General features: G+C 37.7%; 1 protein-coding gene across 5 annotated transcripts in view; it reads left to right on the plus strand.

Annotated features, from left to right (window-relative positions):
* Positions 1-1,685: 1,685 nt before the first annotated feature.
* Positions 1,686-23,316, plus strand: part of RIMS2 (regulating synaptic membrane exocytosis 2) — a 747,502-nt gene continuing 725,871 nt past the window's right edge. For all 5 annotated transcript variants that reach the window (XM_015145837.3, XM_028852821.2, XM_077943948.1 and 2 more), the window contains exon 1: positions 1,686-1,969. In XM_015145837.3, the coding sequence (XP_015001323.1) occupies positions 1,794-1,969 (176 nt within the window). In that variant the 5' untranslated portion in view covers positions 1,686-1,793. The remainder of the gene's footprint in view (positions 1,970-23,316) is intronic.

Here is a 23,316-nt window from a genome sequence, read left to right on the forward strand (position 1 = left end):
CTCCAGTGGTCGCGTCATCTTCGCACCCTCCCAGCCAACCCTAACTCTCCTCCTCTCTCACCGCGCTGTCCCGCGTCCTCCCCTCCGGATCCCTCCGCACATTCTCAGCGTCCAGCGCAGTTTTCCACAACTTCTTCACGCCCTGCGCCCCTCGCCCTGTCCCCGCCCTCTACACCACCTGCGTTCCCCACTCGCTCCAACCGTCCTTCCCCGCTATGCCCCCTGGCGGGCCTCCAGCTCTCTGCCCCTTTCCTGGGCCCCATCCCTGACACCCAGGGACCCTTCCTTCCTACTCACGTCCTACCTCCTTCCAGGATCCCGCCCCGACACTTCGGGGGCCCTCCCGCTACGCGCACTCTTTCTCTTCAGGTCCTGACACCCGGGCGCCCCCTCCCCGTCACCCACCTTCAGCTCCAGTCCTGACTCTCGGGCGTCTTGCCACACTTAACGCTCCCCGCCCCGGTCTCCCCCACTCCCCCGCCTCTACCTCCCTACCTGCCACACCTGGCACCCCTGCCCCCACCCCCGCTCACACTCTTCCCCCCGCCCCCGACATCTCGGGCGCCCCCTCACACGCTCGTATTCTCCACACTTCCGTCCCCGAAAACTCGGGCGCCCCCTCCCTTCACGCTCAGTCTCCCCTCCCTCCCCGACCCGCCCCGGCCCCAGCCTGGAGATCGCGCTCGGGAAGGGAGGCTGCCGCCCGCGGGGGGCCCGCGGTGCCCTGGCCTGGGCGGCGAGGAGGTGACGCGGCCCCCGCGGGAAGAGCCCGGGAGGCGGAGGGGCGGAGGAGGTGCGGGAGGCTGCACTGAGCGGCGGCGGCGGCGCAGGGCGCGCGGGCCCTCCGCGCCGACTCCATGGACCCAAGGGGCGGCGGCGGCGGCGGCGGCGGCGGCGGCTGAGCGACCCTGGGCCGGGCGCGTGATGAGGAGGGGCCGGCGCCAGACCCTGCTGCACGTCGGAGCTCGCCTGGATCCGGGCGTTGGCAGCCAAAGGGCCCTGGCCCCGGGACTCTCCGCCGCTAGCCCCTGTCATACCTTCTACACTTTCGCTTCTCCGCTGTAGCCCGGGGTGGAGTAGGGGGGTGGGGTTGGGGTCTCCGCGGCGGTTTCCGGCCCCGCGGCCCTCTCCCGGGCGTGCCTGGAGGAGTTCTCCCTCTGTGGCGCGCGGGAGCCCTTTGACGCGTCAGCCGGCGGGACGGCTGAGTTGCTTCTCTGGGAAACCGTCCCCGCTTCCTCACGACCCTCCCCGCTCCCGCCTGGGTGTCCCTCGGGCCGGCAGTACTCTGCCTCCGGGCACTCGAAGCGAGTTCCCGGGGGGCTGGTTCGCAGGCACCCCTTCCCCTCGGAGGCGGCGCGCGCGCTCCCGGCCCCCACCGCTGCCGGACACACTCGCGCCCCGGTCCGCCTGTCGCCCTCCCGCCTGCTCCCTCCAGTCACCCCACCCTTAGCTGTCCCCGCCACCTTACTCCACCACCCTCCTCTGCCTCTCCGCGCACTCCGCGTCCCGGCCTCCAGCTCCCCTTTCCCTTGAACCGCTCACTTCACAGCCCGTCGCCCCCGGGAAGAAGAAACATTTCCCGAAGCGCACTCATCAGCCCTCCCTCCCCACACGCTCGCCCTCCCCTCCCCCTGCTCTTTCTTGGGGGAGGGGGGCTGTCGCCTTGGATTGAAGGCCATTGATTTGTATGTATTTGTCCCAGCGCTGGAGGCTGCCCCAGCCGCCGCGCCGGTGCCGCTGCTGCCAGTGGAGTTGCCTCCCCGCTTCCCTAGGGTGGTTCGGCTCCACCAAACATGTCGGCTCCTGTCGGGCCCCGGGGCCGCCCGGCTGCCACCCCGGCGGCCTCTCAGCCGCCTCTGCAGCCCGAGATGCCTGACCTCAGCCACCTCACGGAGGAGGAGAGGAAAATCATCCTGGCCGTCATGGATAGGCAGAAGAAAGAAGAGGAGAAGGAGCAGTCCGTGCTCAAGTAAGGACCTGGCTCCATATTCCCGCCTCTCTCCCTGCCCTCCGCCCCCTCGGCCGCTGCCCTGCGGCCGCCTGCGCGCCCCAGTTCGCCGCCCTCCCTCCCGCCGGCGGCGCCCAGGCCACGAGGGCTGCGGCCAGCGCCGGCCGCCCGGGCTGTTTTCTGGGTGTCTGAGCGCGGGGGTGTGTGTCGGGGAGGGAGGGCGCCAAGGCCGGCTGAGGTGAGGGCGGCTAGCCTTAGGGCGGTGTGATTTTCCCTGGCGCCTTTCCGGATTTCCCCGCTGGTCATCTTGGCTCCGGGGCCCCAGCGGGACTGGGGCTGAACCCAGGCTCTGCGCGTACCCTCTCCTTTCCCGCCGCGCGGAGACTGTGACTGGGGCACAGAATCCAATATGGCCGTGCACAGGTGCTCCCTGGCCGGACCCAGGCGAAGGCGCGCTGGCAGGGGATGCGGAGGCTACCCTGGTCCCATGCCTCCGCGGGGCGGCTCTACCAGCCACGCGGGACAGAGCAGGGCTGCCCACGGTGGCTGCGGGCGGCGGGCGGAGGTGCGGGCGAGGGGCCTAAGCTCTGTCGCGTCTCGGGTGGGTGTGCGTCCGCCGCCATCTTCCAGCCCCTCCCCCCCGGCGAGTGCTAACACCCTGCACTCTCCTGCTCTTCCTGTTTGTAACTAGTAAATCTGTTTAATCCTGAAGAGACTCCAGTTCCTACCATCACTGCAGTTTGGCATACTCCCTACCTTGTGAAGTTCTACTATTCGTGCTCACAGTCTTGACAGCCCGGGTTTTTCCGAGGGTGGGAGGAGTGAAAGCAGCACCCAGGCATCCGTTTACCGGCTCTGGAACTTCAGCACCAGGGAACTGTCCAGACAGGGTTATCTTTAGCTCTGAGACTCCTTTTCTGGTTAGTCTAGCAAAGAGATTTGTTTCTACGAGGTTTGCTTTTGAATGTTTTATGGTTATTTTATTTCTCACTTTGTGAAAGAGGTTGTTCAGAAGATGTGTAACCTTTTTATGTTTTTCCAACTTGGCCTTTTTCTTTTTTTGAAGTGAGTTATTCAGATGATTCTTTTGCGTTTTATCAATTACACGTTTCCTATATTCTCTACAGAAATATACAATTGAAAGTTTAGAGTTCCTCTGTGAAGGAACTAATACACTCACTTCAGGTACATTTTAAAAGCAGGTTGTTGAATTTAGTTGTCTTTCATGTACTTATAAAGAAACAGGTTTCATTGTCAATAGGTATACATTTTCATATTTTAATGAAAAATACAACTTTAATTTATAGTAACAAACAAATATTCATAAATCTTAGAGAAAGATACTATTTCTCACAAAATATTGAGTGACTAAAACAGCAAATATGTTTCTGACATAACTGAAATTAAGAATTTCTTCATGAAAGCTAATTTCTAGGGTTGAATACTTATTTGGGAATGCTATTTATTAACAGCCTTGGGATATGAAGAAATTAAGAAACTTAAGCAGTTTACTCCAACTATTGGAAGAATAAAGCATTATTTTTAGAAGCTTTTTGAGCATGCTTCTTACTGTGCCTGACTTTATTTTGTATGCTAATAATGCCAAGCTTTTGATGACTTGCAGTTTGATATTTAAATATGAACTTTTGCCTTTTACTATCATTGATAAAAATCGGTGTGGCCAAAATGATGCTCCAGTTAAATGTAGTTTTTTTTTTTGACTTACCTATTTAAATATAAAATGTGTTTTTATTTCTTCATAGTAGAAATACTATGTGGCTTGTTCACTGTAGTTCTAAGTTTATTTATTGTTTTAATATAGAAATTTAAGTGGATTTTTAAGTATTAGGATTATTCAAAATGAACAGTATGTTAGAGATGTTGTAAAAGGGTTTTCCAGGTAACTACATGTGTATATATTATATCTGTATGTAAACCTACATACTATTCAAATACATATAATATTTACGTATTCATATTTACATAGTTTAGATAGAAACAGATGTTCTCTAAATACGTATTTATACAATCTATAAAATTACACTGATGAAAAATATATATTCAGATTTATTTTAAATATTTATTTGCATTGCCACCTAACTTAGTCTTAGGAAGGGGTCGTACCTCAAAATGACTTTCATGGTTTCACAATTCTTGTTATATTTATTTTAACAAACAGTTATTTGGAGGTTAAAGCATAATATATTTGGACATTTGGTTTAAATGTTCTTAATTTCTTTTTAATAAAAGAGTAGGCAAGGAAATGAGGAAATGAATAAACTTTATAATGGAATTATAGTAATGAGAAACAAAAATTGTTTTGAAGATTTTGATGGTTTACTAAATAATACATTATCAATATTGAGTATTAAATAACAAATACGTAAGAAAAATAATACTAACATTCTTCAATGGTTACTATTTCCCATGAAGTTTTGGGGTTCACTTACCTGGTCATCACTATCCTTTGTTTCTTTTTAGTGCTGTTCATTACATTGGAAGTTAACATGTATTTTAAGAGTAGAGAGAAAAATAAACTGAAATTTAAATGTACGTCTCTGCCTTTTAACAATTATGTTAAAAAGTACGTTTGATGTGTGAAGATATTTCAATGGTTAGATAAAAATATTTTTGCATGATCTATGAGTTTCAATGGCTATATTAAGTATTCATGCAAAGTGGAGAAAAAGCAGGAATTTGAACCTTGTTAATATTTAATATATAGATGACAATACCTAGGTGCATATAATTTTAAAGTAAATATGCATGTAGTAAAAGATTCATGCTTGAGATATTTTTAATAAGAGAACTGAATGATCAAAACTGAGACCATTATTGTTATCTTTCACCTTAGGAGCCTGAATAATTAAAAAGTACTCCTAATTATTAGTAATTTCTTCAAAGTTCAACTGAACATCCACATAGGAAGTCTATCATAATCAAATAATACCATTTTACATGTGAGCAAGGTACTATAATTTTGGAAGCATTTAAAAATCTCAGTAGAACCCCGATCAGTAATTACTTTAAAAAATCCTTTCATGTGTTCCTGTAGCAGTTTTAATTTGGCTAATTCAATTTATCAGTAAAATTTATAATGTCCTTTTACTGACTAATTTTTTTTTTCAATCTTCCAAGACATCCAGATGATTAATGTTTTTAAGTCTTGTCTTTCAAGATTGTAAACTTCTTGAGGGGAAGAATCAAAATTTACCCTTTTTTTGAGTTTGTGTTTTGCAACATCCTTAACACCTGCACATAATAAGTACTTAATAAATTGTTTATTTGAATTGTGGTAATGTTAATGAGGTAGCTTATCAATTTTGTGGGACAATGAAGAATCACTGTTTGAAAGAAAAGCATAATTTATTAAAAGTTGAATTTCCAGTGGGCTGTTTTGAAAAAAAAATTGTGAAAAAATGTCTGAGGAAAGCAAACCCACTAAATCAATAGAGAAGTATTCATTCAGTAAATACTCAGTTTCTAATATGTACATATCATGGCCTTTCAGATAAGCTTTTTGTAACACAAATTAGAAATTTTGTGTTTCTTGATGTGTATATTTTCATTCATAGTTTAGATTTTCTCTTAAAGGGTTAATTTGCTCCCCAAATAAAGGAAGGCAAGAAGTAAAAATTTCCCTGATACATTAGGGTAACAATTAGTATATATATTTAACACATATATAGTGAGCAGTTCTCTATTTTTTGAAATAATTCAATTTTAAAAGTATTTTCCAAAGTTAATTTATAAAATTTTGAAATAAAATTTCTTTTTTTTTGAGACAGAGTATTTCTTGCTGTGAGGCCCAGGCTGGAGTGAGGTGGTGCAGTAACGGCTCACTGCAGCCACCACCTCCTGGGCTCACATGATTCTCTCACCTCAGCCTCTCAAGTAACTGGGACCACAGGCAGGTGTCACGACACTTCACTAATATATTTTTTGTTCTTGTAGAGATGAGGTCTCCCTGTGTTGCCCAGGCTGGTCTTGAACTCCTGGGCTCAAGTCATCCTCCTGCCTTGGACTCTCAAAGTGTTGGGATTACAAGTGTGAGCCCCCAAATTTCTGCAGCCCCCAAATTTCTTAGCTACCTATTTCCCCCACCCAGAGCCAACTACTGTTACTAGTATATTTTATATTGTCTATTCTTCCAGAGACAGTCTATGCATAAGAATGCATGTGTATATATAATATTGTGTGTGTGTCTGTATATGTGTGTATGTGTGTGCTCATACATGTATATATGGATGGATGTAAATGTAAAAACACAAATGTGTCCTACAGTTTGCTTTGTAGGAGGTCAGTTCCACATCTGTGACTATATAGCTGCTTCATTAATTTTAATGGATATAGGATAAATACTATCCCTTTTAATCAATATTCTGTAATTTCTTTAACTAGTACCATATTTGTGGGTATTTAAATTTTTTTCTAAGTATTTTGTCATTAGTAATTTTTAGTATTTATCACAGTATTATCTGTGATAAATATTTTTGTACATACATTTCCTACATGTATGAATGTATATTTGAGACAGATTCCTAGAAACAAAGTTGTTGGGTCAAAGGGTTAGTATATTTTAAATCTAATAAATATTGTGAAATTTACTTTTGTAGAGGAAATGCGTATAAGTGACGTGTACTAAGGGGACTTTTCCACATCCTTGCCAACTCAGTGTGTGGCAATCTTTACCAATATTTCAATGAAAAAGATGCCACTGTAGACTTATTTGCAATTTTCTTATCAGAGAGATTGAGAGCCTTTTTAAAAAAATTTGGTTAGAGCCATTTGTATTCCCTTTTCTATTAGTAATTTTTAGTGATTTGTAGAGACTCTTACATGTTACTTGTTTTAGGACCTTGTTTATGCCTTTTTTGCTGGTCAGGGTTAAAAAAATTTGAATTTATTGTAGTTTTGTTTTATGGATTTTGGGTTTGTGATCTTGTTAGAATGACCTTCCCTATTCTAGTATTTTTAAAAACTACCAGTTGAATCATGAATACTTTTAAATAAAAATTGCATATGTAAACCAATGTTGCCATTGCCAAAAAAATGAAAAACTATAGTTTTTAAGGATTCGAAATGCATTCTAAAAAATTGATAGACATTTTATAAGAAAACAAGCAAACAAAAAATTGATTTACATTTTATGAGAAAGTACCCAATAAATTTGTATATATTCTATATTTTAAAGTAAGGGCAATTAAATAATATCTTCCTCTTGACAATAGATTTTGATAAAGAACTCATTGTATTGTGCGATGAAGAAAGAGGTAGTGGAAGCAAGTTTGATAGACCACATGAATTTTGACTTGACACCTTACTTTACTAATTAATAATGGTAACGTCTTGCTTATATTATTAAACTCTGAGTGTGCTCATCTATACTATTTGAGTAATAACACCTATTTTGAAGGATTGTGATTGTTATAGACTAAGTATCCTGGTATAAGTAGTTGTGCAATAAATAATCATTATTGTTAACTGATATAGCTAGCTCTCTTGAAACCTTAGTATTATCATAGGATTGCTGGGTGAAATTTTCTTATTTTCTAAAAATTGAGAGATTCTTTTCCTTGTCTATTATGAAGTCAAAATATGCCTGGAAGGCTTTTAAGTGACTTTGTTATTTGTTTAGAAGACTAGGGATGGGGAGAGGGTGGGTGACAACTTGAAAGTAGTTTCCTCAGCAAATACCATTCTTAAGGAGCCTGATAACTAAGACATAGCAGTGAAAATAACACTGACATCAAGTTATTGGTAATTGGCAAGATACTCATAGTCAAAGGTGAATTGAGCGGACTTACTTGTGGAAACTACTTTGTAATTGACTTTAGATTTGCCTAGGTTAAACTTTTTACTCTATTATTTAACTAAAATCTGTATTTACATATTTGTCTCATTCACATTATATCTAAGAACCCAGAGAACCATATTAGGTTAAGCTAATTCTGAAGTATGGTTATTGAGCTTAGAACGCTCATCTTCACATCACCCCTCAAATACACGTAAGCTTTGTATGATTGCTGGTTTCTCATCCTTCTGGCTTAGCTTCAAATTTGGATCTTTAGAGAGCTCTTTTCTGACCACTCTTTCTTACATAGATTCTCTCCATTATTCTTTATAACAATACCTTTTATATTTCCCTAATTATACTTCTCAAAATTTATAATGATTTATTTACTTGTTTATGGTCTGTCCATCCTGCTAGATTATCAACTCAAAGAGAGCACACACCATGTCTGTTTTGTTCACTAATGCAGCCTCAACTTCTAATTTAATACAATGCCTTACACATAGTAGTACTCAAAAATATTAATTGGGTGAATGAACGCACATTGGGAATGAAATGCTATGTTCATCTAGGTGGTACCAACTTTCAAGGTGAACTCCAATAATCTTAAGAAACAAGATTTGCTCATGTAGTAGTGCCCTTATTTTTGAATCAAATGTAATTTTTAAACATATGCCCAATTTTGCTTATTTTCGATGGAAGGAAACTTACAGTGTTTGTGTATGATTACAGCTTATCTTTCTTTTGGACTAAGAGCCGATCTTTTTTGACTAGAAGAACATTGTGATAGATATCATTTTTTAATTTAAGGAATATTAGGAATTAGGGAAAATTTGGCTGTAAAAGTGATTACTTTAAGAGAATTAATACATTTCCATTGTGTTTAGCACAGCTGACTGATAAGGAGTACACAGAATGCTTTGGATATAAATAGTTCATGCCCTCCAGGGACAGACCATCTAAGGCCAACCATAATCATATGAACACATAAAAATGTGAAGTGTCATGAAAAAATACCGATAAGGTGTTTTTAGTACATTATAACCATAGTAAAAAATATGTCAGACTAATCTTACTAGTAGTTTCTTGCCTCTGTGGTATTGCTTGATTATATTGTGTTGTATTATATGGTGTCACATAGTTTGTCCTGTTAAAATTTCTGAAAGTTTCACTGCTAGATATTAAAAACTTTTGTATTCTCTAGTCACCTAATGAAATGCAGATATCTCTGGGTGTTGAAATAATTTAACTATTATTAGGTAATTCTTAAGGAGTTTATTGTAAGAAACATGATAAACCACATGAAAATTTTGCATGGTAAGTGCAAGGAGACTGCTATGCACTACAGTGTTTCATGGATATATTTTACAGGAGGAGCACCTGATTCAGTCCTGGGAAGATGCCATCTAGGCTGAATCTCAAATGATGAGTAGATGTTAGCTGGGCAGATTGTTCTGTAAGCAAATATCCTAAAACTCCCAATTCCTCTTTGCCCCCAAAACCCTTCATTTGTAAACAAAAACAAAAACAAACAAACAAAAAAGAAGATGATGACGCAGGACATGGTCAAGAAATTTGCCTGAAGTGGTTCAGAAGAGCACAGATTCAAATGGAGATGCATCAATAGAGGAGACTGGAGAGATGGCAAGGTTCAGAGCCTAAAAAGCCTTCTATGCTATTCTTTGGATTTGGCAGTGGGGAGTCATGGAGGGATTTTAAGCAGTGACACAATATAATTAGACTTCTGTTGGAACAAAAAACACTCTCATCACTATTTAGGAGATTCTTACAGTAATCCAGGTAATAAATGATGAAGATATGAAATAAGGCAGTAGAGGTGGAGGTGGAGAGTCATGACAGATTTCTGAAAAATTTAGGAGTCAAAATTGCCAGGATTTGACAGTTGTGTGTTAAGGGTCAGGTAAACTCGTATGATGCCAGACTTGCTTAACTGACTACTGTACATAATATATATCTGCCTGTATCTGCTTATCTTACTTATCGTTAGCTCTGTGAAGTCATCTGGTCCCAGGACCAGTGTTCTTTTGAGGGAGCAGTTGTGAAGTGGCTTATTTTATTGTTTTAGTTATTCTAGAGCATTTGTAACATTGATATGAGTACTAGAAGTGACTACAACTTGGGATAATGGGACGGTAGTAAAAAGGGCCAAAAGGGAGAAAGCAGAAAAGAAAGGACAAAGAACAAAGGGGAGAAAGTAAGATTAGGGCTCTTGGAATCCATTCACAATTAGAAGGAACCCTTCTTAATATCTTAGTTTATAAAACTTTTTCTACTGGATATATTCACACCATATAATCTTTTCAGAACTTCAGGACTATCATCCTTTTATTGAATATTCCCTACTTCCATTGATAACTTAGTCTCAATGAATTTCTCACCCTCTGGTTTTATTTCATTCTTTGTATATTTTAAACTATCACACAATCTTTGTTTTATATGTTAGGCTTAGCAAGGACAAATTTCCTTCCCTCTAAGGGAATTTTGGAAGTGTGCATGTATTTTAGGAAAATATAGAGAGGAGATTAGTTATGGAAATGACATGCTGAAGTCGGTGAAGATTCTGGGCATTTTTATATTAGCTTACTGAATTATTGCAGAATTTCAGAAAGTGCTTGTATTATAAAAGGGAGATAAATTTTGGGCTTTGTAATGGAAAGTTCCAGAAATAGGAATTGAGGTAGGGTTATGGAAAGGGGAAAGTTAATAAAAGGTTTTGACACAGGAGTAATATATTATTTTACCTACTTTCTTTCTAATATAGGTAACCTACAAAATTGAAGACAACTAGATAGTATAAATTAATTGGCCAAGAACTAACAACTTTAATACAGTTTATATATTATGAACATATATCTATATTATATATACCTGTCAAAACTCTATTACTTTTCGTACAACATGGTGCTAGCTACATGCTTTTTAAGGCATTTGGAATTTACAACTTTTGTATAGTTATATGGTTATAAACATTTAGTATTTGTATATAATACAAATAATTTGATAGGTTCTGCTAAACAGAGGAACTGGAAAAATGCTCCTTTAGGCACAGGAGGAATGCCCTTTAGCATTTTTTTTCTTCCAATGAAGCTTATGTTCCGCTTGAAGAGAAAAATAGTTTGGTAGTTTCTTGCATCCTGTAATTAGGCTTCTGGGAGGCCAAAACTAGGGAAAAAGGATACTCTAAACAATATAACTAGGTAGTAGAATAACCACAGTGGTGTTTGGTGCTTTGGTATTGTTCAGTTGACAGATGGAGGTGGTGCTCACATTCATCTTGTTTTGTTGGCATATGTGGTATCTATTATCATTTTTATAATACTTTGCTTCCCAGGCACATAGATGGAAATCTGTTTTATCACACATAATTCCTTTTAACTAAAAGCTGTCTTCAATCTGAAAGAATTAATTAATGCTTTTATTAGCACATATTTTTTTTTACTGGGCCAAAATCTAGGTGTAGGCAGGGCTGCATTTCTTTCTGGAAACTGTAGGAGGATTGTTTCCTTGCTCATTTGGGTTGTTGAAAGAATTGTGTTCTTTAAGTTATAGGACCGAGATTCTTGTTGGATATTCAGCTTAGGACTGTTCTTACCTCCTAGAGGCCTCTTTCTGTTACTTGCATATAGCTTGCTATATCTCTGAACAAGCAATGGGGTATTTTGAATCTTTATCACGATGCCATCTCTCTGACCTTTCTTCTGTCATTGCATCTCTCTCTGCCACAACTAGAAAAGATTTTTTTCTCTTTTAGGAACTCATGTGATTAGCTTGAATTCACCCAGATATTCCGGAATAATCTCCCTATTTTAATCATATCTGTAGAGTTCTTTTTGCCATATAAGGAAACATATTTATGTGTTCCTGCGATTAGCACAGAACATCTTTGGGGGGCCATTTGTTCTCCTTATGACATTCCACTAAAGAGTGCCAGTAGATATAAATTTGGATATAGATTTTTTATAAAGTAGATACTGAACTACTCTTATGTTTTAAAATGTATTTTGTATTCAGAGATACAAATTCCACAATATCTCTGAAATAATATTTTTCTATATATGTTTTACTATAGTTTCTAATAGTATATTGCCCTCAAATTACTGCCAGTCTGCGTTACACTTTTTATTTATTTAACAGTTTCCTCCAGAGTTAAAATGTTGATTTAACTGGGTTTGGGGTGGAGGGACTGAGGGCAAGAAGTGTGAATTTAAGTACTATTCCTAAGTAGTAGTCATGTTAGTTAATAATTGTATTTATTTTTATAGGGAGAGGAGTAAATAATTTTACCATATGACTAACATAGTGAAGAGTCATTGAAATATTTTCATATGCAGTATTTTCATTATCCGATGGTCATGTTAAAAGACGCAGCATAGCTTTATATTCCAGTATGAGTAAGTAAATATTTGAATATAATTTTTCCACAAGAAGTAGTTTCTTTTGGAATGTTTGGTTGAATAGCCATGCTCTACATAAGTGTGCCTTCATATATTATTTTTTGTAATTTTTACCCAAGAGTCTGGTTTAATGAAAAGATGTATAGTACTGTATGTTATGATTAAACTTCATGACAGGGTTTAGGATATAATCAGTTGTTTAATTTTGGCATATAAAGATTAAAAGCAGCTATGAAATAAAGTAGAAAAAGAAAGTAATCCAAGATTTTTCTTTAAAACTACTAATATAAATTTATGTTGCAGTTAACAGTATGTTAGGATAGACTAGATATCAGAGTCCAGTCATGATAGAAACTATAATAGTAATTTGAACAGGGACATTTTAATATAAAGGATTACTACCTGTAGCAGGGTGCAGCCCTCTTATAGGGGTGAGGTAGAGTACCTACGACAGAAACAAATTTCAGAGAAGCCCTTCCTACATGTCTGAGGCTGAGATTCAGCCCTCATTGGAGGATGTGATTGTGGCCCACTGAGCTGTCTCAGGCTGTGGCAGGCAAGCAGGACATCATCTGTGGGAATGTTGGTGGGACTTGGTGAGAAGCTGGCTGAGGTGCTTAGGAAACTCATTGGGAAGCCACCTCTTGGGGTGCCAGTGAGACTTCTTGAGAAACTGTCTGCTGGGGTGCCACTGAAACTTGGGTGTCTATAAGCTTCTGGCAACCATGTGTTGTAGCAAAAACAACAAAACACCCGGAACCTTGAAGTCCTTTTTCCCTTTAATGTCACTATGGCTCCCTCTACTGACAAAGTTTAACATTTTGCCAACTGCAAAGGAGAAATGGTGACAGAGTCCAGATTCACTATCACAAAGCAGGTCAAAGAAGGGTGGATTTGGAGCCGAGAGGCAATAAATTTATAGTAGGCTATGTTATCCCCAATATTTGTACCTTAAAACAAAAATTTATTTCTTTTTGATGTTATGTTTTTTCTGGATCCCTTTGGGTTTCTACTCCATGTCATCCTCATCCTGGGGCACAGGTTAGTGGAGAAAATGCTTTCTGGAACATTCTGAGCAGCTGAAAAGGGAGACTGCAGTGAATCCTAAGTTGTCTCTTAAAATTTCCTCTCAGCGGTATGCATACAACTTCTGCTTGCATTTTTTTGGCCAAAGCAAATTTCATGATCATGCCTACCTAACTCAGCGTGGAGAAGTGCAATCCTATCACGTATAGAGGGAGAACCAGGAGTATTTGTTGAAAAATATAACGATCACAGGATTGATAGAATTGGCATTAGAAAAGTGGGCAATCCTTAGGATAATTGTAGTTCCCCCTTTACAATTTTGTCTTATTTGCTTTATACTTTCTAAAAAATAAATTTTAGTGAAAAATGTATCAACATAAGAATTGATGATGCTTTTCACTTCTGAGTCCGTGAAGTCAAACTAGGCAATGAGCTTAGTCATTTGTGCAACATAGTGAACCTGATAAGCTAAATCAGCAGGAAGTTTTTTTTTTTGAAGGTTAAGTACAAATAGACTTTTATTTTAAAATTTTCCATTTGGAAAATGTTGCATTAACTAATTCTTATAAGATATAGAAAGTGACAGGGCTGGAGCCTGCTGTCCAGGTCATGTCATTCCTGGACGTATGCATGGTCCTTGGACTGGATTTCCCAGGATGTACCCAGAATGTATGGGCTTGGAGGCTGCCTGCAGTCGGCAAGTGCTCTGGGTGAGCTGGGCCGGGGAATTACAGGTACATGTAATATGAAATGACTATAGGATTTTTTCCCATTATGGTTAGTCTTGGATAGGGGATAGAAAATGAGATTTAGATATTCGGATAATAGTCCCAGCTCCATCATTTATAAGAGCAAGACTCTGTCTCAAACACACACACACACACACACACACACACACACACAGAACAAAAAACAAAAAACTTCTTTTTTTTCCTGATTGATGGAAACTGCTTTTATGCTATTAGAATTTTGAAAATTCACCCTCCTTAAATTTTACTTCAAAGCTAGCATATTCTTTAACTCACTTCCTTTTCTTTCAGTGACAATTGTAATATTGAAATTTCCTCTGATAATGCGAATGGTATTCTAATCCATTTGAACTTTAAAAACAACATAAAATATTTAAAAATAATGTTGGTGTTCCACAAGTATATGTGATGCTCTGCTCATCTTAATAATTTTTCTTTAGGACTCATGTTGTAACATTTGACTATCAATGACATTGACTATCATTGACTGTCACTCATACTGTAACATTGACTATGACTTTAATCTCACTATTCTGAAGCTAAACTGTTGCTTTGAATCTATAAACCTTGTCATATTCATTAATGTACTTCCATACAGTTTATGAAAATTTTTTATTAAGTTCATTCAAATGTTCTAAATTCAGTTAATCCATTTTTTGAAGTCAATAACTACCTTTCAACAGATCTGTACAGTGAGAATAACTTACATTTCAATGATATTTTTAACCCATAAACTTCAAAATAAAAGCTTTTCCTTTCATAGACAACAAACTTAGGTATGGAACAACAGAGAACAATATTCTGATCTTGTTTCTTTATATAAAGCCAACAGTAATTGGGACTGAAGCAGCTTGGAATTGATAAGATTTTTCATTTTGAGAACATTTGATGTGGCATTCATATCTAAAGGCAAAATTTTACATTCAAGAGCTCTGGAAATAAAGTATTACTTGAATTTCAGATTTTTCAGAATGAACTCTGATTATAGAATTTTTCTACTTGTCATTGCAAATTTATACAATATTTCTGTAATATTTTATAACTATTAATATTTCAAAATCTTAATTTACCAATTTGAATATATTTTGTTTTTGGTACATCTTTGCAGGACAAATACCTTTTTAGTTATTCCTCTTTAGTGGCTATAGTGTCAGTTATTAACTTAATACTGTTTTCTAACTATAGATTCATTAATCTGCGGTGAAAACTTTAGTTAGTAATTTTGGTTAGTGTTGTCTCTGTATCCTCTCATGTGCCATCTATACACTTACTAATATCATTGAAAGTGATACATGTTCTTTGTCTTTTTTTCTTTTTGGTTCATCGATTTCAAATATAGTGTTGGCAGTTGGCAGTTTCTATGTAGACTTCTAAATGAGAGGTTCTGTATTATGCTTTGTTATTTTAAACTTGCAGACATTTAAAAAAGTTAAAATCTTGCTTTGTGGCAAGGTGCAGGCATTGTTTATTGGCCCCATAGCTTTAGGTGCTAACTTTTTCATGCAAATAGGACACTTAGTTTGAGGAAGAGAGGAATTATAGGAGTACAGGAACCCAAATTTGAGAAATGTATTGTATTGCTGAAATAATGATTTACTTCAGTAACTAAAATTTCAAAAATTTTATACTTGTACTCATATTTTCAAAAAAGTCTGCAGTCCCTTTACTGAACTTATTTAATTAAATTGTTACGTTATTTTTTATTTCTAAAATTAAAACAATCCATTATGAAATTCTGTCACGAATGACTGTCTTGGTAATTGTTAACATTAAAAGCCAATAAGAAAGAAATAAAGAGGACCAGAATGAAATAGGGAAGAAAAGAAGGGAATACAAACAATAAAAAGATTGACAAAATAATTTATATCTTATGTGGTACATCTAATACTAGATATTGCTATTGATGCAATGTAGTAATCCTGCATACTTTATGTGCTGGAAAAATACAGAAACAAGAGAAAATTAAAAATAAATGTTTTACATGTGTATATAAGACAACGAATTTCAGTGATAATAACCCAACTGGGACAAAAGTAATAATTAGACTACCTGAGATGATCCAATGGGAAGGTCAGGGGAGAGATGCTACATGGTGCTGCTTCTACAATACACTCTACTCTCTAAAAGAATTTAAACAATGGATATCCCCTTATACATGTTTAAGTCTGAATCTAAAATTTTCCAGCAATACAGTATAGGGAATCAAAGATGATTGTTTTTAGTTTAGGTATTTATTTGTTATTCCTTTAAACAAATGCATTTTGAGCATCTGTTCTATACCAGCCACTGTACTAATTTAGGAAACAGAGAGGAATAGGACACAGTGTTTGCCCTTGAGGTGCTTATAATTTAGTGGAAAAGAGTCATCTAATAAATAATCCAAATGCTGATAAGTGCTTTAAAGTACTTATATACCAAGTGTTGAACAGAGGAAGGGGCTAGTATATGAACATGGAGGATTTAAGGAAGTCTTTATAACCAAAGATCGCATTCAAATTGGCCTTGCAGGAAAAAGTATGTGGAGAAGGAGAAGGGCATTTTAGACATATGCAAAGCATGGACTGTGAAAAGCATAGTGCATAGTGTCTTTGGGGAATAGCCAATATTCCTATATTGCTAGGTGCATGGAAGATGGAAAGAAGGGATGGAGTGGTGGAAGGTGAAGCTAGTTGGTGAGAGTCAGTTACAAAGGGCATCATATGCAGGACTGGTATTCAGTTGGTATGCACCAGTACACAGACACTAATTTTTAAAAACTGAATCACTTTGATGCAGACTAGTAAATATTATGGAGAGAATAAATTATCTAACGATGTTGTCTAGTTCAGTCTTAAAGAATTATGGAACTTAGTAACCTTGCTGGCATGTATTAACATGGTCCTTGGAAGGCATGTACTGCCTGGAGTGTCAGTGCCTGCCTGATACGCTGTGCCCTGTTAGTGGAGGCAATGAAAGGCTGCAGTGCAAATGGTTTTCGTGGTAACTGCATTTGGTGGGGAGCGTCCTGAGGCACAGTGCTTTCAGTGTCTGTGGAAAACACAGAGCTAGATCAGGGGTATCCAATCTTTTGGCTTCCCTGGGCCACATTGGAAGAAGAAGAATTGCCTTGGGCCACACATAAAGTACACTAATACGATAGCTGATGAGCTTAAAAAAAATTGCAAAAAACTAATTAATATTTTAAGAAGGTTTACAAATTTGCGGTGGGCCACACTCAAAGCTGCTCTTGGCCTGTGGGTTGTACAGGCTCAATCTAGATGTTTATGTGACGATTACATGCAGGCAGTCTGCCCAGTTGTTTTAAAGTTGTAGCAAAATGGTGGGTATCAGGGACCTAATGATTCTCATTTGAATTATGAACGTGTCAAGAGAAGTCTAATATTTTTCTAAATATCCAACCATGGCTCTGTTAAGAGATTGACACTTTCTAAAATTGAACAAATGATTTGCAAGTTATTAGAATGACTGTATAAAGAATTTATGCTATAACTCTGGTGTGTCCAATCTTTGAACTTCCCTGGGCCACAGTGGAAGAAGAGGAATTGTCTTGGGCCACACATAAAATACACTAACACTAACAATAGCTGATGAGCTAAAAAAAAAAAAAAATCTCATAATGTTTTAAGAAAGTTTATGAATTTGTGTTGAGCCTCATTCAAAGCTGTTCTGGGCCACATGTGGCCTCCGGGCTGCGGGTTGGACAAGCTGGTTGTAACTCTTGTCATATGGAAAGCAGGTATCTATATATCTACATCTATAGTTTATTTGGAAAAAAGAAAATATATTTTAATGTTAATTTATATATTGATTTTTATATTAATTTTATATTGCTGTATCAGTTGTTAAATATTTAGAATCACCTATGGTTCTAAGTCATGCTAAGAAATTTGAATTTATCTTATTGGCATGTTTGATCTGTAGTGAAAGTTTTTGAAATGAGATAGTGATAGGGCCTGTTATAATATGTTAACAAGTGACTTCTGATGACTTAGTGTAAAGTCTCACTAGCATGAGAATTCCTACCAGTGCATTTTCACTGGTACTGCCTTGTATCCTGGGATCTTGTGTCTCTTCTGGGTTTGTCCTCTGTATTGCTGCAGAGTATCTTCTTAAAAATGAAATTTAAATAATTAATTTTATGGCCGAAGAATCTTTTTAGGCTTTCTATTGCTTTGAATACAATTCAAGCTCCTTTTGCATACACTGTGCTTCACAGCCCCTCTCCAATTTGTTTTTCCAGCTTCATCTTCCACTCCATCCTTTCATGTATCTTTACTTTTAGTTATAATAAAATTTTTACTGTTTTTGGAGCATTGAAGGAGTAAAGGGGACCCTTTCATAATATGGAATAAACAATTCAGTGAATTTATTTATTATATATACTATGTATCCTGAAATATTTGAAATTGGGACCAAATCAGTGTTGCTTTCATTTTAAAATCACCTTTGGAAGAAATTCAGACACCATTAAAGACATAAAACTCTCATTACTCATTTTCTTCAACTTCAATAGGAAATCTTATGGAATTGTTTTGGAACACATGCTTCCAATCTGCCACCAGATTTTGCAGCAGGAATTTATATAATCATGCCATAGCTCAAACTGTCTCACAATTTACCATATGTTTCAATATTTCCAATGTTTTCAAACACTCTCCTCTCTTTCCCACCCCTTCCAGTTCACATTTCTCAGCTTTGTCCCAGCTTTTACCCCACAATTCTCATTCATTTCTCTGATTCATGGTTAATCCTTGTTATAGCCTTCCAGTTTGGAGTTCATTTTATACTGGTTCTCTTTCCTGGACCTTTTTTTAGTCAGTTAAAATAAGCAATGCTTAATCCTGAATTTAGAATTCTTGATTTTCTGACTTGGGTTCTGATCTCTCAGATCTCTCAGTACATGTTTTCATGGCTTTACTCCTTTTTTTTTTTTTTAACCTCTATTTAAATTTACCAGAGCCAGAAACATTACGGTCTAGACTCAGGCTGGCTCCTGTAACAATATAATATTTTCAGTAAAATTTTTCCTCTTAGAAACCCTGTATTCATCTGGTTAGAGCTGAGGGGAATTTCTGTAGTCTAAATCTAATCAATTAAAATGGCTTTTTATAAGTAACTGGATTTTTGTGACTGCAAATATTGCTTTCCTGCTTATTTTCCTTCTAATCCTGTGTTTACTTAGCTGGTTCGAGGAGTCAAGGCAGTACAGTGTATGTAAGGAAAGGCTTTGGCATTAGTCAACTCTGGGTCATATCCTAGTTTCCCAGTTACTAATTTTGTGACCTTGAGTAAGTCACTTAATCTCTTGGACTCTGTTTTTTCATCTATAAATTAAAAACAATGACTGTTTCATAGGGTTGTGGTGAGATGCAAATGTAATGTGACGGACACACAGAAGACATTCAATAAATGTTAATAGGAAAATAGATACTATGCATTTTAGGCTACTTTTTCTGCTACTATTCTTGTGGTCTGCATCCCCATCTGAAGTTAGATTCATTTGTTTATATGAAGGTCAGTCTTGACGGTTAGAAGGTGAGCCTAGAGTGAGAGGAAGTGAGAAGAACACAGGTGAAATTCATCTGAGTATTTGTCCTTGAACATTGTCTTTACTAGAGAGTTTTTGAGATTGTTGATAACAGCAAATTGCTCTGTTGGGGTAAGAAGGTGTTTTTTGTTTGTTTAAACATTTTTAAAAATAAACTGTGCTGAAAATAGTTAAACAGAGTGTCATCTTTGCTCTTTGCTTGCCATTAGTAATCTGAAAATTATAACTTTAAAGTATTTTCATAACTATTTCAAAATAGTAATAATTTAAAAATAGTTTTAAAAATTATGCAAACAGGCTTATTCACATCTAAGCCCTGCTGTGGACTTACCATGTAGTTTGACAGGTATATATTTCAAAGTTGTTCATGACTTTTTCAAATTTTATGCAAACAGTAGTATTCTTAAGTTTATATTCTCTTCTGACCATTCTAAGTACTGAAATCACCATCTTTCAAATACTTTCATCTGGAGCTCTGATTACCTTATATAAACATAGAAAGTTCGAAGACTATTCATTTTTATCTCAATTTTCATTATAAAAATGCAATAATAACAATAGTTTTTAAAATGAAAAAAGTGTGTGTAACCTCACCATCCTATACAACTGTTCATTTTTACATCTTCCTCTCTATTTTTATCTGTATGTATCATATGTTTTACATAGATGCAGTTATGGTATATATACAGTTTTATATTTTGCTTATTTATTATAATTTTTTACTTAATAGGATATCATAAATATTTCTTCCATGAATAGATTTTCTCAGCCATCTACCTCAGCATCTGTCACATGCCAGCCGTATTCAATCAAATGGGTTCTTCTCCATTCTAGTTTTCAGTAATTGCAGAAAATTTCACTGCAATTAAAACAAAAATATTCAACAGTTTACTATTCATTTTTGCTGTGTGTTTTGCTTTGATTTCTGCTCCGGTGTTATGCCAAATGTGGGACATAACCCTATTTCCTGGATTCTAAAATTTTACTCATATCAGGCAGCTACATTAGTAGCATTTCTCTGGAGATTTGGGGATAAAGATGATGAGGTTCCCACAGAGTGGATAATTCAAAATTGAATTACACTTACTGATTCTGAAAAAAAAACAAAAGCACTTTGAGCATTTCTACCCACTTATGTCCATTTTGTTGCCCCCTGCTTCTTCCTGCTCTACCTTTCTTCTCTCATTTCTTTCCCACTCTCCAATCTCTATTAGTTTTGTAATATCAGGCTAGGAATGTTTTTTTCTTTCAGTCTATTTTCTGTTGGAATTTCCTTTCAACTCTGCAGTGGTTTATCAAAGTATTTTCCTAAATGGACAGTTTCTTCCTCAAAGAAAAAATCTTCAATATCATTTGGTAAAGTATTTTTCCTCCATTCTGCTGTATAATCTTTTCTATAAATTGTTGCTCAATTGAATTTTGTTGGTCTTTAGGGGATTCCTTCAGACTTAGGTTTGCCTAGACCTAACTAATATTAAGATTTCCGTAAGGGTTTTACTATATCTACTTAAGAGAAAGGTGAAGAGCCATTAGGTTGTCATTATAATTAGATTTCAGCAGTTTTTTTTCTTAAGTTCATATGGAGTAGAGTGATACTTTGATTAACAAATTCTTCGAGGATATAGCTCCTTTAAAATAGCCTCAGTAAGATAGAAGAAAAGATTATTGGTCATGTTAAACAGAGTTGTTCTGATTCTTGTGGCTCTAAGGCAGTGTTACTAATGGCAGTGCGGTTTCTATTTATCTGCCCAAATTTGATGATAATGAGACCTGGGTCATTGTAAAGTAGGGAGCTTGTTGGAACCTATCTTGTGTTCTTTGTCGTTTTCCCATTTGGTACCTTTCTTTTTACCGCTTACAAATGACTTCTTCCTTTGGGTGTCTGATGCTTTCCAACTCTTTATTCTCTCCTCAGTCCCTAGTGCATTAGAAAAAGAGTAATCTATTATTTATATTTTTCCAAATGGGAAATAACAATACAATAACCTTAAAATTTCTGAATGGCTAATAAGTTATAACCTTAAACAGATATTTACTTACCGGTTAAGCCAGTTATTGGTAACTTACGTTTTTGTGGAGCCTGAGAGCAGAAATTGAGTGTGATAATAGCGTTCTTTTCCTCCTTGAGTTTAGCACAGTGCCTGACACATAGTAGGTGTAAGTAATGAATTAATGAAGGAATTAAAGAAACTTTGTTTGAAGAGTTTCAAGAGATTGATAGAAGAAATAAAGGGGTACAATGACAGGGGATTTTAGAATCATAGAAAAACTGACCTTGAATGTAAACTGGAATTAATCATTTTGCTGTGACCAGGAATGATGATGGGATGTGTATGTTTATGTGTGTGTGAATGTGTGTGTGCATGTAAGTGTGTGTGCAGTATGAGAGAGAGGGAGAGAGAGAAAAACGGGAGAAGCATATGGGAGATTATTTAATCTTTACATAGAGGATGTCTTGAGTCTTCAGTATTCATTCTGTGTTAATGCATTACTTGCCAAACTGTGCAGATTCACCATTTGATTTTGGATTGGGCATCAGTTCACTTGCCACCTATTCTTTGCCCAGGTAAGATGTGATTGACTTTGACTGCAGCTATTTGGGTCTTGCCCATGGACTTAAAGTAATTTTGTGTGTGTGTGGTGGGTTAGGATTGAGTCATTCTGTGATCATTTGTTATTTTTAAAATGTCTGTCCTGAATAAGGAAAGTAGATAAGTTGAAAATGGACCAGTAGGTTGGGGCAGGATTAGGCAGGGACTTACATGACATGGCAAGGAATTTGGCTTTATTCTAATTATACTGACAATGTAAAGCAGGCAGGTTGAGGGGTGTGATGTTGGGGAACATGGTGATAGTGTTTTAGAGTGAGGGCAAAAGAGGTGGCAGATTTCTGGCTCAAATAACAGTTCAGTTTTGAACAAATGTGAAGTTTGGTTTGTGATCCAAAGTAAATAGAAGTCTTATGTCTCCCAAGACTTGTGATTTTTTTTTTTCAATTTTCCAGGTGAGCTAAGTTATCTTGACATTTTATTATTTCTGTTTTCTAAAACATTTACTATGTTTCTCTTTTTGCTTATGGAATAGCGCTGATAGATTTGAAATGATACATGAAGTACAACCTATAGGTATGAGTTATAATTTCTATTGTAATTAAAATTGTTACTTGCCTTTAGTCTTCAGGACTAAGATGATGTTGCTACCCAAGAAATGAATTGTGGTGTTTGTGGAAAATATTTTCTAAGTACTGACAACTGTAATTATAATAAAAATTGGATTATATTTTAATAAAGTTTTAGAGGGACTTTCTGTTTTTGCATTTGAACTGCTGATTGTTTAAACTGACAATGGTCCACCTTCATTTGCCCCAAATGTTATTAAAATACATAACAACATAGGTGTCATTGGTATACTTAAGAAATAGGCTAAGAAGAAAAAGAAAAGAAGTTGAAGAGAGAGTATAGAGAGTTGGAATGGATGAATGAGAAAGAGGAAGAGTGGACAAGAAACACAAAAATGACAAGGTTTCTCTTTTTGCTCGTGGGATAGTGCTGATACATTTGAAATGAAACATTTGAAATGAGGAGATCCATGCCACCGAAAGTTGTGTAATTAAGAAAACAAAAGCCACACTAAATATTTTAAACAAAGAAAATTTAATACATAGGGAATCAATTGCCAAAAGTCCTGGTAGGGCTGGAGAAGCAGAAAATGGACAATGAATTTATCAAAAGATCAGTAACTGCAGGAAGACACTACTGCTCCTTGGGCTGGGAGAGAAAAAAAGGAAAATGGTGTTAAACAGCTAATAAGTACTATGATGCTAAGGTTGTTGGAGT

This window comes from Macaca mulatta, chromosome 8 (assembly GCF_049350105.2).
Source record: "Macaca mulatta isolate MMU2019108-1 chromosome 8, T2T-MMU8v2.0, whole genome shotgun sequence".
Taxonomy (NCBI): Eukaryota; Metazoa; Chordata; class Mammalia; order Primates; family Cercopithecidae; genus Macaca; species Macaca mulatta.